Below are 17167 nucleotides of genomic sequence, written 5' to 3'. Positions count from 1 at the left end.
TGTTGTCTAGCATATACTGTTTACGAAAGTTGATGGATATTTCTTTGGAACCATTATCTGGTTATCTATATCGATGATCGAATAACAAGATAGTTTCAAATCCTGTGTACGGGTACACACGGGCACAATAGCCTACACAATTCTAATTTTTCTTCCTCTAATTTTTTTGAAGATTTTATAGTATATATATATATATATATATATATATATATATATATATAGTATATATATATATGTATGTGTATATATATATATATATATATATATATATATAATAATATATTATATATATATATATATATATATATATATATATAAGATCTAATCTAATGTTGTTACTGTTCTTAAGATATTTTTTAATTGTTAATTGCTTCTATTTTTTGTATTTATTTCCTTATTCCCTTTCCTCACCAGGCTATTTTCCCTGTTGGAGCACCTGGGCTTCTAGGATTCTACCTTCCCATCTAGGGTTACAGCTTAGCAAGTGGTAATAATAATAATAATAATAATAATAATAATAATAATTAGTAATTAATAATTAATAATAATGATAATACGGAACATAAAGGCAGTTCGACATGGAGTGAGAGACAATACAAATCTTTGCCATTATAGCTGTTGGTGGGTTGTTTATTCTAAATTTCCATCTCTCTTTGCTAAGATTTGTAAACATGTCTGGGGCAACTATGGAGGTCGACGAGCAACCACAGACAAGTACATCATCAAAACCAACCCCTTCAACGTCTAAGAGCTCGCATACACCATGGTAAATTCTAAAGTTATCTTTATTATTTTAAGATAGTTAACTGACAACTATATTAATTGTCAGCTATGCTATTGTCAGTCGTGGCAATGCACGTCCGTCATAGGCCTAGGACTAGTTGAGGTTAACAAGCGGTTATTTCGACTGCCTAAACCATGACAGTTTATCGATACAGTATTATTGTTTGTGAGGTGTGTTCGTAAACCTAGCTACATGTTAAGAGGATTTACCATGTCAGTATTATTGCTTTTGTACAGGAACGGGTTTGTTTTAAAGCAGGCCATACACGCAGACTGGCTCGCTGATTTGACCGCTATTGGCACGAACCGGCCAATTTTTGACGTGTATGGAGGGTAAATAGGACAAACCCGGCTTGACAGTCTTGACCATCCTGTCCTATCATCCTTTCACCATGTATGACCAGACATGCTAGTCCCTCCGAGATTGGCAGTATCCCCCTGCCAGTCTCTTGCGTGTATCGGAGTCCGACGGACTGTCATGGTGACTGGGTTGACTCGCCTATTTTGACATGTGCACTCTTATTATATGATGATACTTTGCCTCTTGATCGAACCTCCCCTCCCCCTTAGGAGCCTTTGTAGGTTGACGGCCAGGTCTGTTTTCAACCATAGAAAATGGGAATATTATAAAGTGGGGTGGACTATGGCCGTCGTTCTAAAATCGAGTTCGTAGAAAACGGGAATATTCTGAACTGTGGCCGTCGTTCTAAAAACGATTTTGGCTGGAGAAGCTAACTTAAAAAACCCACCTAACCTATGCTAACAGCCGTATCCTTACCCAGGGGGGCTTCGCCCCCCTGGACCCCCCCCTTACACAATATAATTAACTACATAGTTAAATACTGAAATCCATGTGTACTTACATGATTAATATTCGAAATAGCTGAATTCCAAATTTTCTGGAGGCGCGCTGACGATCTTCTTTCTGACTTTCGATGGGTGGGATGGAGCGGGAGTTATGGATGGTCCAGGAGAAGTGTGTGTAGCGGCCGTTGTTTCTGGGGTTTGGCAAGTTTTGAGAGGGTAAACACGATTGATTAATTTCAAGAATGCCTTCAGTTTACACTCTGTGATCCCTCTAGATATTGCTGGCGAACACAGTAATTTGAAAAATAACTGTCATACATGTGTTTCTGTGTGCCGAAAGCAGGTATGACAGTCCTTTTCAAAACGTGCCACTGCGATTCTATAGAGTTAGTGTGTACACTGCGATCGTCCGGGCTCACAAAGTGAATGCTATGATTAACTGTGCGATGCTGAAAAAATTGATTCTTTATATTATTATAAGCCTTCCAACAATCCGAAATAATAGTAGTTTCAGGATGGACGAATTCTAATAATATAGGAATCAACGTCTTAGCCGAACGATCCTCGACAACCTTGAAAAACGTCTCACGTGTTTGCCGATCAATCCCTCCAAACACCCACGCACCTTTGACCGTACTACCCCGGTTATACTTCTGTTTGCCAAACTTGCTCTCATCTATCTCCACCACGTGACCAAGACCGCCAATCTTCTTACTGTCGATCAAAAGAATATCGGAACACACGTCCCGGCAAAAGTTGTGCCAATCCACGAGAGTATGAGAGGCAAACTTTTTATACGTCTGGCGAATGGTGTATTGGGGAAATTTGTAAACAAAACCACAGATGAGGATAAAAATATCCTGGCACGACAACTGGGATTTTTCAAAAAAACTGTCTCGTTTCAAACTAATCTTTTTCCGGCACTTGTGATAATTACACCGCCAAAAGTATGTGTTTTCACCGGTTCTTGATTTGCCGTCGTACGTCTTAGTGACTTCGCCGATATTGCAAGTAGAACACACACCGGAAAAATCACCTAACAGGCCTTTGAAATACAAATAATCAATGAAATTGTTAGTGGCCATGAAACTGAACACTTGAAAAAAAGTAGGGTCGTTAATTTGGTCGAAATTAATATCTTCAGAAACACGAGATGTAGCGCCGGACGACATGGTGTCTGCACTAGAAAGAACGAGCGTGCGTCGTGTGAGGTATGGTATGATCGAGATTTTTGAATTCTTGAATTCTGATTGGGCAAGAAAATGCCCGTAGACTAATCCGAAGGTCAAGTGGGGTCTCATTGGGTCGTTTCAAAAGTACTGCAGCCGCGATTAGTTCGGTAATTTGTCACTACAGCGATGCTATCGCTATTGTAGCGCCAACCACAGCTAGTTTTTTTAACTACGGGAGCGAGAAGATTCGTGGCCGGAGTAAGAACTCGAGCCACATATAAATTTTCAGGTAATTTAGGGTTTTCGGCAAAAAACAAAAAAGTGTGCATTGAAGCACATATTTAAGATCCGTAGACCATTTTCAAACGATTTTATTCTATACGAGATAACAGTGGGAGCGATAATAAACAAAATATGGCCGGGTGGCCGTAGCGCTACAAACTACCCCCCCCCCCTTATACAGCCATATTAAATATTAGAGCCTCAAACCCTTTGTGTACTTAGGTTTGAGGGGTAAACGTGAGCTGCACCTTTCCGACTCAATACCCAATGCACAACAACCTCTCGAATGAGAATTTATAGTTGTTCCGTAACCGAAATACAAACCACGCTATTTACAAAGGGTTATTACTTTTAGCGTAGCTGAAATGGCGAGCCATTAGAATTTAACGAGGGTGTATTACCCCCGCGCTAGTTAGCGGGGGGTAGGGGAGTGGTAGCTAGCTACCCCTCCTCCCCCTCACACACAGGTGAATACTCACTTTCACTTTTGGCTCGGACTGTGACAGACGTCTCTGTCTTGGTCCTCGCTTGGCAGCCATTGTCTGTTTTGTCTTTACTTAATCGCTTACTTTTCTTTTACTCAATATATATGTAAACATGTTTTCATGTTTGTATATATATTTGAGTATAGAAATAAGTAAGTTTCCTTTTCAGATGTGTGTGTGTAGTGTACGATATCTACGTGGAGGCCTCGGCAGTTAGGCCACCACGACGTATTTTATGGGTGGCGATCGAGTTTGACTTATGTCTTTCTCTCTCTCTCTCTCTTGAGGTCGTTCACCCTTTTACTACGTGTTACTACGCCCTTGTAGCCTAGCTTCCTTTCCGTGTGGGGGGTTGCTACGCCGTACGTTTGTATCAATTAGTTATGAATCTAATTGTAGTTGTTTTTTGTTTTTCACCTCGTAGAACGATTCCTTTCGGGGTTTTCGTTGTTTCTTTAGTGTTCATTCATTTTTTAATTACATAATTACATAGTTACATACTTATAATTGTTATAATTCTGTTTTGGTTACAGCTCTCCTTCCGCGAGTGTAAGTGGTTGTGAGGGCACGTGCCTGTTGTGTAATTCTTGTTCCTTTTCCTCGGGATTCCTCTTCGGAGCCTTCCCGGGGGAATGAATGTGTACTAATATTATTTGTTTTATTTTTTTACAGTTACCGATCTAGTTCGTTTCTGTAATATAGCAACGGTGTGAGCTGTCTGGTTGAGTCCTGGGGATTCGGCTGTTGCTGCCTCCCCCCTTGTATTGTCGTCAGGGGCGTGTCTCCTTCTACTGGTAGTACTCCCGTGTCGACGGACAGCTCTCCAGTTCATTTTAGAACAGTCAGGAGGCTTGCCTCCTTGGGCGGATAACTTTCCTTCCGAGGGAAGTTTTTCCTGTCCAGGCTTGAGCTTTTCCTCTTTTGGGGGGTTCTTCTCTTGCCTTTTCTTCGTGCGACTATGCTCTTGATGCTGAGCGGTCGCACCTGCAGTTTCGCTCAAGGGGCTGGGCAACTGCAGGAGCTCCTCTTCGGAGGATTGCTCCTTTTAGGTCACTGGCTGACCAGTCTCTTCCACGAAGTGTTTCTCTTTCGTTCGCGAGAGAATACACTCATAGAGACTCCTCTTCGGAGGTTTCTTCTGTTGCTGTTGCTGTTGTCCTCCCTCGCCGTAAGGCCCACCGTCCGCCTCGTCGTAAGGGCCTCTCATCTCCTATAAGGGTGCTTGAGGCGCCTTTTTGAATCTCCGTTTGCAGCCTACAACTCCTTTTTCTCGATCTTCCGCCTTGGTGCAGATGGACAGCAGTCTGATCTCGTCTTCCGACGGGCAACGGTCTTCCCGACGGACAACGGTCTTCCCGACGGACAGCGGTCTTTCCGACGGACATCAGTCTCCCGGCGGACAACGATCCCCTTCGGGGCAAAGGGTTGCCCCCACGGGGGTTCTTCCCTTGCGTGTCAGGGTTTCCCTGCGCGCCCTTCTGCTCATCAGCGCTCTCCTGTTCGTCAGCGCTTTCAAGATGATCTTCCCTGCGGTTCCTGTTACGCGCCCTGTGCGCCCACGTTCGCCCTCGCGATCTAGAACTTCGGTTCAGGTCGGGGTCAAGGACTCTTCTTCTTGCGCAGGCTTCCACGCGTAGCCTTCTGCTCGTCAGCGATCATCAGCTCGTCAGCGATCATCAGCTCGCCAGCGATCGTCAGCTCGTCAGCGATCATCAGCTCGCCAGCGATCTCCGGATCGCCCACGTGTGTTACAGCTGGCACGCCAACGTTCTCCAACACTTCTGAAGGAACATGGTTCGCCAGCTACTAGCTCACCTGCGGATGCTGATCGCCATCGCGCGACCCTCAACTGCGGATGCTGATCGCCATCGCGCGACCCTCAACTGCGTATGCTGATCGCCATCGCGCGACCCTCAACTGCGGATGCTGATCGCCATCGCGCGACCCTCAACTGCGGATGCTGATCGCCATCGCGCGACCCTCAACTGCGGATGCTGATCGCCATCGCGCGACCCTCAACTGCGGATGCTGATCGCCATCCGCGCGACCCTCAACTGCGGATGCTGATCGCCATCGCGCGACCCCCTCAACTGCGGATGCTGATCGCCATCCCGCAACCCTCAACTGCGGATGCTGATCGCCATCGCGCGACCCTCAACTGCGGATGCTGATCGCCATCGCGCAACCCTCAACTGCGGATGCTGATCGCACGACCCTGCATGATCGGCCGCTTACGCATGCTGCTCCTCATCGCTCAACCCTGAACGATCGCCCTCCCCCGCGGATGCTGATCACCATCGCACCCTTTCACGCGATCATTCACCTGCGCATGCTGCTCGCCATCGCACAACCCTGCACGATCGCCCGCTTACGCATGCTGCTCCTCATCGCACCACCCTGAACGATAGCCCTCCTGCGGATGCTGATCACCATCGCACCCTTTCACGCGATCATTCACCTGCGCATGCTGCTCGCCATCGCACAACCCTGCACGATCGCCCGCTTACCGCATGCTGCTCCTCATCGCACCACCCTGAACGATCGCCCTCCTGCGGATGCTGATCACCATCGCACCCTTTCACGCGATCATTCACCTGCGCATGCTGCTCGCCATCGCACAACCCTGCACGATTGCCCGCTTACGCATGCTGCTCCTCATCGCACAACCCTGAACGATCGCCCTCATGCGGATGCTGATCACCATCGCACCGTTTCACGCGATCATTCACCTGCGCATGCTGCTCGCCATCGCACAAACCCTGCACGATTGCCCGCTTACGCATGCTGCTCCTCATCGCACAACCCTGAACGCTCGCCCTCTTGCGGATGCTGATCACCATCGCACCCTATCACGCGATCATTCACCTACACATGCTGCTCGCCATCGCTTACCCGCCAGCGATCTTCTTCACCTACGCGGGCAGCACGATCCCTCGCCGTCACGCCATCGCTTGCGTTCGTCGCCTCGAACACGTGTTCATTTACCTGCCCACCCTCACGCCCATTCGCCTGCGCGCCCGCGCGATCGCTCGCCTGCGCGCCCGCCGCGATCGCTCGCCTGCGCGCCCGCTCGCCTGCGCGCCCCGCTCGCCTGCGCGCCCCGCGCGACCGCTCGCCTGCGCGCCCGCGCGACCGCTCGCCAGCGCGCCTGTGCGCCCCCGCGCGACCATTCGCCTTTGCGCGACCGTTCGCCCTCGCGCGACCATAGTTCGCGGCAAATTCCACAGCCGGTGGTAGCAGCAGGGACGTGTGCTCCTAGGCGGCACTCGGGATAACCTCCATCCAAGCACAGGTTGGTAGTGCAGGACGAAGACAGGTCAGTACAGCATTCTTCCCCACCTTCTTTTCAGGCAGGAACCGTCGTGTCCACTCCAAAGGATCGCCCGATCCCTTTCACCTTAGCGAGGATTTCGGACTCTGTGTCCTTGGAGCAGCAGACATTGTTTGATCCGCTGGCACGGGCGTTAATGAGGGTTATGAAACCAGCACTCGCCGGCCAGGGTAACAAACCAGCGGCTGTCTCTCCTACGCTGAAGAGAAAGAGAGGAGTGGACTTCGTGGTCTCCATCGGACAAGGGGTGACTGCTTACCTCTTCCTCTGGGAGCTTACCAGGTTCTTTCCCTCCTCGGTTACGGCCCGAGGTTTGGTTCAAGGAAGCTACAGGAAGATCAAGGGTACTTTCCTCCTCTCGAGCTCAGGCACCTTGGCCTTTCGTCGTTAAGTATCTACTTGCGGACAAGCTCGATGTTGTACCATCTGGACGCGCTGACTGAAGGCTTCCTTCGGGTGTCTCATCTGTGGAGGTCAACGACCTCAGACACCCTTCCATCCTTGAGAAGAGTTTTGTCTTTGCCCAAGGACAGAGACTTAGACAGCTGCTGTGCGGAGTAAATCGACTTCCGGTTTCACTCCTCCAAGGCGCTTTCTTCCAGACTCTGCAGGGCTCCAGCTCCCTTTTCTTTCAACCACGTCGGCCTAAGTTATCGGCTACGACAACTGGGACAAGGTGTCCAATTGCAGTTTCCTCCTGTCAGGAACAGATGGCACGGGAGACTCCCCCGGGGGGGCATAGTCCTAAAAGGAGTTCACGAACTCTAGGATTGCAGGTTTTTTCGCTGGAGGATGCTTAAGGTTACTCATCCGAATGACAGCTTCCCGATGCCCATTCCCGCACAATCTCTGTGAGTAGCCAAGGATATCGCGCCTGCCGTCTCTGTCAGCGAATTCAGTGTCTCTGAACCTCTATGCCATAGCATCAGCAGAGTTGCCCGGTTGGGCAGAATGATCCATACCTTAGGCGAAGGTCTTCCTTAGGATCATCGACGGCTTCACCCCCGGCCCCCTCAGTCGATCCTTTCTTGTAAGGAAGGATCTGAGAGGGGATGTCCATAGTCGACCTCTCAGCCCTGATCAAGTTTGTCGAACAAACTTCGGCCAGCGTAGACCAGCAGAATCGATCAGACTGGTAACGAGGCGACAGGACTCCTTTAACCCTGGATCGGAAGGACGGGTACTTTCAGTTTCCATTCCATCCATCTTCCAGGGTGCTCGTCGAATTCAGCCTAAACTGCAAGTATTCCTGCTTATGATGCATTGTGGCTATCCCGCCGTGGCATAGCAGGTTTGTTTCCCCAGAGAACTCTCCCTGCCTTCCTCTTGGCCGCTCAGGTGCAGACTTCCGCCTCCTCTGCTGTTTGGAGGGCTGGTCAACTCCGGTAGGCTCGGGTTTCGACCTTCTTCAGCGCCGGGAAAAGCTTCCGGATGCTGACCATGAGTGTGGGCTCATGGTATTTTGCTTGGAGCCTTCTCTTCCTCTGCCTCAACATCTGGAGTATCTGGCCATGATATTGAGTCAACGGCCTTACCACGTTGGAAACCCCGCTTCTCGTCCGTCCAGCGAGGTTAAGCAACGTCGGTACTTGGATGGGTGACCACCTGGGGACGCCAGATTCTGTTACCACATCCTCCGAGCCTTCCTTTCGGTTGACTGTGGCAAGATTGAGGAGAGTCGCAGTACCTGTTCTCAGTCAAGCAGAGTTTTCAGCCCTACCTTGGAACGTTTCCTAGTTCTTCTTTCCTCATTGACCCGTTTATAGTCCGAACGGTCGCCTCAGGATAAGTTCCATGTGGGGCGATCCAAGTTCCGGTGGCTTCAGGCAATGTTTAACCGGACTCCCTGGCCCTATGGGACCAGCGGAACTATTAAACCTGCAATGGGTGTTGACCTATGGAGCCTCTTGATGGTAGTGGATATTCTCGTCCTTTCCCCACATTCTTGATGCGGTTCTCGGACTCGTCAAAGGAAAGGGGGGGGGGGGGGGGCATGTTCCGGTCCAGGCCTATGGTCAAGACCTGAAGGATACCTCTCCATCATTCAGGCAGGCTTAAGGGCCTTAGTCTGGCCCCTCTTCAGATCCTACCGCTCCTGCCAAGTCGCCCCGTTGCGTGTCGACTTCATGCTAACCAGCAGGGGACGCATTTTCACACCTTCACATCTTGCAGTAGAGATACCGGGATGATTGAGATTCTCTCAATTCCACCATCGGCTCTCTCATTCCAGGCAGGGGAATGTTTCTCTCAGACTATCCGAGCAGAGCCTCATAGAGAGAGTGTACCTAGGGGTCTTTGACCTTGGGTAACCAGCAAGTGCTGGTCTGGGGGACTTGATCGCGACAGCTTGGAATCTCAAGCTTCCGCTAGTCTTCCCCCCAGTCTCAGACCCCGAGACTCTGGCAAGATGCATTCCGGTGATGGTGGGACAACTTCGACGCCTGCGTCTTCCCTCCTTTTTGTCTGCGGACAATGGGTCTCAACAAAACCAGGTTGTCTGTCAACCTTTCAATGGGAGAGCTCCACTGGGACTATGCGCAGAACGGTTTCTGGACCCTCTGCTTCCCCTGACGGAACTCCCGGGAGAGCTTCTCCCACGGCGCAGACTACTCAAGCAACCACACTGCGACATCTCTCCCGAACCGGGGCGTCGCTTCGGCTTCATGCCTGGAGACACTACGCTTCCTCCTCTAGAAGAGACAACCCGCTACAGTCGCGGTACGGAGGTCGCGTCATCTGCGATAGTCATCCACAGGGGTCTCCCAGGCAAAGTGAAGAGTCTAAGGTGGTTGGTGCCGTGGGAGATATACCTCTTCCCGTGAGGCCTCTTCTCCAGCAATAACGGTCTTATTGCCTTTCGGCGGGAGGAAACTCCTTTCCGCTCTTGGCAATGAAGCCTGTCACTCAGCCTTTCCCTGACCTTCAGGCTTAAAGGAATAACTTTTTCCTGCCCGCTGGATCTATCCTCGCTCATGCGAAGCTACGATCGTCCCTGCCCTAGTCGGAGGAAGACCTCCAACTTGGAGCATGGCTCGGACTTTTAGTCCTTTAAGAGATCTTCTCAAGACCCTTTTACGACAGGCCTCGGATTGTATTCCGCCTTGGGTCTTCTGCTCACTCTGGCCACGGCCAGTGTGTAAGCAATCTTCTTGGTCTCTTACTACTCCCCCCTTTCTAAGGAAGAGGGGAAGGCAACATTCAGGCTCGCTCCTGAGTTGTTGGCTAGACTCAGAATCTGAGGGTCCCGACCCTTCGGTCCGATTCATTCAAGATTTCGAGTCTCCATTCTGTGTCTGATGTCCCAAGACCTTCTCTTTCTTGCCAGTAAGGAATCGAGAGGTTAGCGCTGGGACCAGCTGCAGTTTGGCCTCAGTTGCAGCCGATTTGGGAACACAAGGAGGACATGGGGGGAGAGTCACCAGTATACCTCTTCAGCCCGGACTCAAGGACATTCATCTCGACCTGTCTTCAGACCCTCCCCCGTCACGTCGCCCTACAGCACGATGTTGGATACATCGCAACGTCCCTCGCCTTCGAGTAATACTACTCTGTGACGCAGGTGCTACAAGCTGGAGTCTGGAAGCGTCTGATGACCTTCGCAGCCCGCTTCCTGCAGGGCGTGACCCACAGGAGTCTCGATACGTTTTCTATCGCTCTGTGGTGGCTACACAACAGCTGGTCTAACCTCAGGCTCCTTTTGGACAGGTAGCAGAAGGTTGAGGGCATTGTTATCAGGTTTTAGTCTGCATGAACGAAAGAAGTATGTCTGGCCCTTACTTCTTTCTTCATCATCCCCTCTACGGGGAAGCAGCATCCTGGTCTCTGCATAGCTGACCTCGAACCTCTGCAGGTAAACCATGCTTCCTTGTGTTCCGAGTATTGAGTCAATACTGTCGCGTCCCCCATACCCTGACGAGGTGGTATTGGGAACGTCCTAACCCAGAGTTCCTTCTGGAACTCCAGGTCAACTGCCTAAGACGGGTCACACTTCTTCCTTCACACACAAGCTTACGTAGGCCACATGGTTCCTTGCGGAGCAAGGAACTTGTGAGGTGCAGGGACTCCTTTTCTCGAGTGCGACTCACTCGGATTCTGAGTCCCCGGGTAAAGCCAAAGCCAGTATGGCTGGGGACTTTCCACCCTTCCTAAGGGATAAGTCACCCTTTGTAAATAGCGTGGTTTGTATTTCGGTTACGGAACAAATGACAAATTCGAAGATAATTTGTATTTTTCCTAACCATACAAACCTTAGCTATTTACACATATTTGCCCGCCAGCCCTGTCCCCCAAGACAAGTCCTACCTCTAAGTGAAAGTGAGTATTCACCTGTGTGTGAGGGGGAGGAGGGGTAGCTAGCTACCACTCCCCTACCCCCCGCTAACTAGCGCGGGGGTAATACACCCTCGTTAAATTCTAATGGCTCGCCATTTCAGCTACGCTAAAAGTAATAACCCTTTGTAAATAGCTAAGGTTTGTATGGTTAGGAAAAATACAAATTATCTTCGAATTTGTCATTTTTGTGAGAAATTCTTAATTAATTTTCAACAAATTTGTAACTAAATCTAACACCAATATTATTATATAAAAGTAACAAATTAGATTCTATATCTAAATAAGACTTTTCAAACCGAGTTCCCTTAAAATTGAATACGTAAAAACTATGCCTTTGTTTACTTTCTTCTTGTTTTTCAATACAACTTGCCTTCTGTCACACCAAAATGCTCTTATTGTTAATATCAAGTCGGCACTTAGAACCACAGGTGGGACAAATAGTGTCACATTTACTTTTAATAGCACTGTGATCTTGGCAGTACAGTACTTTATTATTCTTTCGATGTTACCACAATAATCCCAAACAAAATATTTAAACTTTAAATAACAATTGAGACAAAAACTTGGGAGAAAATCCATAAAAATTGATGTCAAAGTAGATGGTAAATGAGAAACTGCACCATGTTGAAGGTTCACATGCCTCCTTGGCTCTTAAAAGACTGAGAAATTAGCTGTGGAAATTGTGTGAAAAGTTTTGAAAAGTGTTTCCTACTAAAACTGTCACCTGCTTTAGTATTCAAGTCACGTTATTTTAGTTTTGTTAAAATGCTAGTTCCAAGTAAAATATGGATAATCATCATTGGTAAAAAACTATGACGTTTGGGTGACGTCTTGCCACGTAGAATACAGTACAGTCAATGATGTAGTAATGACATAATCTATGTTTTTAACGTACAAACGAACAAATGAGAGCTCGATCTGAAGAAGAATTTGAGAGAGTTATGAAGTCGAGGGACTTAGATTTTTCAGGTGTGTCAATTTTAATTTTGATTTTTAAACCCCTTCTAGACATAGCGCCGCTTAGATTTATATATCAAATGAAACCTCGGACTTCCCTCATTTTGATAACTTGCTGGCGGAGCTATTGTATAGAATTACCATAAGGACTAAGGCTATTTATATTTGCGACAGAACTTTCCCTTTATCCAAACGATAATAGCTGGTATCTATTAAAATTATTTATGGTCAAGTTAATATAAAAAAAAACTTTGTTCCGACATTTGATACAAACCCTTTTGCTCTTTATTAGGGAGCGTACTTTCGGTGAAGCTTTAAGCCTAGTCGTGAGACTTAGTGAGGTGTAACCCCACCCAAAGTTAGTTAGCTGGGAATGGCGGGTATTCCCAGATACCCTGCTCATTCACACTCCGGTGTTGTCTCGTCACTTTTGCTTTTAGCTTGGTTGAGAGTGGATGTTCGTCTCTCTCCATCGCCCACACTGACTGCCATTTCTGACTTATCTTTTTCGCTTTCTCTTTTCAGGTTGGGAGTGGTCCTTCTTTTGGTCGTCATGCGGATGTGTCTTGGACCTGAAAGGAGCAAATGGGGCACCTTCATGCCTGCGGTCGAGACTGACCCCATTTGTTGTGTTCGGCCTGCCGAGACTACCTTGTAATCAGGATGACACCTGTGAGGTGTGTTGTGAGTGGTCATTCTCCCAGTGGGAAAGATTTGGAAGGTGGCCAAGAAGTCAAAGAGGAATTCTTCTCTTTCGGGGTCATCCTTGAAGTCGAAGAAACCTTGTACACTACTTCTCCTTCTACCCCTCGATCTCTTCCCAAAGCTCCTTCTTGCTTGGTCTCCCCGGGGGATTGATCGAGTAGGTTTGAAGGACGTTGCTGCTTCTCCTAGCGAAGCGGCGCCGCCCTTCTCCGCAGGTTAGTCCTCCTCTGTCGATGAGTTGTTGCAGATTTGGCCTTCCCTTTGGTGTAGCTGGCCCTCCATCGAAAGAAGGTCTCTTTGAGCTGTTGCAGTTGGGAGCTCTGTGGTTCCTTAGAGGTGGACCTGGATCTTCCTCCGAAGGGCTCCGAAAGTTTCGTACCGAAGGAGGTCCCTGCTTCCATGCCTGGCGCAACGTTTTCAGACCCGAGTTCTCCGTCTTCTCCTGACGCCGACAGCGCTCCCCCTTGTTCTGAGTTCACTTAGCGTGCGGAGAGGGGGCAAAGTCCGAGGCATGTTCCTGTTCCTCTTGGAAGCCACGTTTCACGTTAGGTCCTCCCCGGAATTGTCTCCGCTACGTGGGACTTTTGAGATGGCTTCCAGCTTTGTCCCCCCGCCTTTCTGTAGCTCCTCTGAGCGGGATTCGCTGTAAGATATTGCTTGCGCCTTGCGGGTTAGAAGTGCTCCAGCCTCGCCTTGCTCTGTTTCTGAGTTCAGGAGTTCTCACTACCGCTCCCTCCCGATTCCAGAACATCACACCTTCTTCATCAGAGCGCAGGCTGCGTCTCGCCACCCAACGTTCTTCACCCTCGTCGCGCAGCGCAGACAGTAGGATTATTCAGAACGACTGTTGCAATCCTGGGAGATCTTATAGGTCCTGGAGTGATTTAGTGTATTAACCAGCTCTAGCGCGCTACCACGCTTCAGCGAGTGAGTAATCTCCCATATCGTTAGTTAGTGTCAGCGTTTAATTAAGTTCTCGCCGTTAACGCTATGCTCCTCGTGGCTCTTCATGATTGTGATCTCCCGTCAGTTCTTACCTTCGAGACAGACGGTAGCGGCTAACGGCGGTGTGTGCGGAGGAACAGGAGGGAGAGAAGACGGGGAGGAGAGAGACTTGACTGTAACACGTTCGGTACGCAACAGTTTTGTAACACTACGTAACATAACCTTAACTTTAAATTCAACTTAAATGAAATTCAACTTTAAATTTAACTTAAAATGAAATTAGCTTACTATAAACATACTCAAAGATAAAATGTTAATCTTACGTTACACTAAACTTTATTCTAATTTTGTTTTTATTTTCATTTTTTACTTTTTTCCTTCTTCCGGCTTGGCTCTTTTTGCCTCGCTTTCACCTGCACTTTTTGACGGCCATTTTAAAAGGTACCTATCCAGGGATGTTTGCTTTTGTTTCCCCTTCAAAATGTTGCAAAAATGACGCATGCAAGTGTCGTCACAAAAGGCTAACGCATGACCACTCGCCAACTTGTCCAGATGCCTCTTTTCCATAAAATTAGAAAACTTCTGCCACTTTGCTTACATGTCTTTGATTTCTCCCGTAAAAAGGCAGCCCTCGTCTTCCACCTCCTCCTCGCTACTGAGCTCCTGCAACACCTCCGAATGTTGCATCTCCTGGAGCTCGATCAATTCCTGTGTCGTGAGCTCTTCCTGATGCTCCTCGACAAGGTCGTTCACAACTTCCTCGTCTATCTCTAGCCCCATGGACTTTCCAAGAGACACGATTTCATCCATTACGACAGGTTCGGGGTCATCAGGGTCTGTCGTATCGAACCCTTTAAAGTCCCTCTCAGCGACGGAAGCTGGCCACAATTTCTTCCACACTGAATTAAGAGTTGTTCCAACACGGAGTACTTACCTCAATCTACTTTCTTAGGAGTATCTGGGATCTCCTCCCAACCGACCAGAGTTTTGTGTAGTCTACCGTATACCCATTTTCTATGAGGGGTAACCTCAGGTGGAGTGATACTCGCCCTGAGGCTAACCCTGGGTCAGAGAGCATGCTTGGTCAGCTCTCGACCTCCAGTAAGTTCTCCGGTCGCGTCGCGATATCATCTCGCCGCTCTCCTTAATCCCAGTGTGACTCTTTGTGTCTCACTCGGTTCCTTTGTGCTTTTCTCTTTGCTTTCCCTGTGCGTTCTTGTGTCTCTTAGTGCTTCCTACTGCGTTATGGAGCATCCCCGCCGTTGTCCTGGGCCTATGGCCGGTAAATCGTGTGGAGCGTTTCTATCGAAACCGGAAGTAGACCCGCACTCCTTGTGTTCGTCGTGTAGGGGCAGTGTGTGTTCCCCTACCGCCACGTGTCCGGAGTGCGTGTCCTGGAACGAGGTGCAGTGGGTGCGTTATGGCACCAAAAAGAAGAAGTCGCCTAGGAAGTCGAGCATCGCTTCTCCCCTTGCTTCGTCGGGCGTGTCGTCGGGCCGAGCTTCCCTGCCACCCTCCCCTACACAGAGTAGGGGACGAGGTAAGTCCGTTGCGGGGAAGAGGCCTGTGGCCCTTCCCCAGGAGTCTGAGCTGCAAGATTGGGGTTTTGGCATATTTCCAGGCAAGTGTGGGGCCTGAGGGAGGGTCGGGAGTGTGTGTTGGGGACGGAGTTCTGGTGCAAGCAGGGCACGTCTCCTCTAATGACCCTATGTGGTGGAAAAATGTCCCTAATTCTTCTCCAGCCTCCTGGGCTTGTTTTTCAGGAACTTCTGCTGCCGAAGGTACCACGGAGAAGGAACACTCGCCGACATAGGACCCCCTCGCATGGGTACCCCCGAAGACACCCTTCAGGTCCCCTCTGAGAATGGAAGAGGGCTTCGGTTCCTGGTCCCCCACTGAAGAGCGTCCGCGCTCCCCTCCAGCACCATCTGCTACGTTTCCGGACGTCTTCCTACAGGCCCCGCCGCTGGTCGAGCGTCGCGGGATCCCTCCTACGTCTTCGTGTGAATCGGGCCCACAAGTCATCGGGTTCGTCAGTCGAGGCTTTTTCCTGCTCCTCGGAGGACAAAGCCCGGAGAAAACACAGAAGGCATCGAGAGAAGTCCCGCAGGAGGCACTCCCGTTCGCGCTCCTGCTCCAGGTCTCGCCACGGGAGAAGACGTTCCGGATCCCCCAGGAGGAAATGGAGAAGTGGCTCCTCAGACGAGGAATGGGTGGTTATACCTCGGAGCAGACTGTTGGAGTTAGCAGCGGTCCCAGGCTCTTCAGGTTGGCGCCCTAGAGCCCGTTCGCCGGAGAGGTACTCTTCCAGTAGCAGATTCGACCGACGGAGGGAGTCGTCGTTCCAGGTCCCAGCAGACAGGCATAAGTCCGCGAAGGTTCCGGCTCCATCCGCCCAGCGGAGAGAGTCGCCCCTTTGGTCTGGCAGCCACGTCCAGACCTCCAGGACATCCCTGAGCCGTCAGGATCGTGAAGGACGGCTCCCCTCATCTACAGTAGTAGACCCGCAGACATGTGGTCCTCCGTGAGGAAGGATAGACCAAGGACGGAGGCCTCCGTCTCGACGGCAATGCCTGTTCTTCAACTAGAACCCCAGGACCAAGGCCTTGGCTTCTCCCCGTATGGATGCCTCCGACGGAGGTGCCCTGTCGCGTGCAGCAGTTCGTCCTGCGGAGGGACTGAACGACTAGGGAGAGGGCTCTGCAGCGGAAGTATCAGCCTATCGCAGAGTGATAGGCCTCATCCGGAGACACCACAAGCTAGACGAGCCCGAGCCCTCCTCCGAGGAGTTCTGGCGGTCCAGTCTCAACAGACTGGTGGATGTCCCCGTCCAGCAGAGACCCTCCCAGGCCCTGCCACTAGCCAGGGATGTGAAGCTAGGTAGAGCCCACATGGGCAAGATTGTGGCCAACCACGCCGAGGCTCCCAAGAACCAGAGTTCCTCCAAACTACTACAGGGCCTGAAGTCCCAGAGCAAGTTCTACCTTCTGGAGGGCCACCGTGCAGGCGCATGTACCCTGGAGCCTGCCTGCACTCGCCGTTTTGGGACAAGGAGCTGCGGAAGAGAGAGCCTCGTCAGCGCCAATATGTTTCTCCCCTGCGGAAGCCACCATGATGGAGGAGATTGCGAAGGACCTGGTGAACGTCTCCTCCTGGCTGGATTGGTGGGCGTCCAGGCATCGTACGACCTCACGGTCCCTGAAAATCAGGCCTTACTCAAGGAGCTGATTAGCTCGGGAGGTAAGGTCCTGAAGTTTCTCTCATACCAGTTGCTAGCACAGGCCGCCAACTGGGTCCTACGGAGGAGGGACACGGTCCTTAACAAGATAACCAGACGGTTCCCCGACAGAGGCGAGGTCCCTGAGAAG

At 49.9% G+C, this 17167-nt stretch overlaps 1 protein-coding gene across 1 annotated transcript in view; it reads left to right on the top strand.

Moving 5' to 3' along the window:
* Positions 1–616: 616 nt before the first annotated feature.
* Positions 617–17167, top strand: part of LOC137644976 (replication factor C subunit 2-like) — a 57744-nt gene continuing 41193 nt past the window's right edge. Inside the window, exon 1 of the mRNA XM_068377845.1 lies at positions 617–766. Within this exon, the coding sequence (XP_068233946.1) occupies positions 672–766 (95 nt within the window). The 5' untranslated portion in view covers positions 617–671. The remainder of the gene's footprint in view (positions 767–17167) is intronic.

The sequence above is a fragment of the Palaemon carinicauda genome, chromosome 8 (assembly GCF_036898095.1).
Source record: "Palaemon carinicauda isolate YSFRI2023 chromosome 8, ASM3689809v2, whole genome shotgun sequence".
Classification (NCBI taxonomy): Eukaryota; Metazoa; Arthropoda; class Malacostraca; order Decapoda; family Palaemonidae; genus Palaemon; species Palaemon carinicauda.
This window is presented reverse-complemented; position numbering and strand designations above follow the sequence as displayed.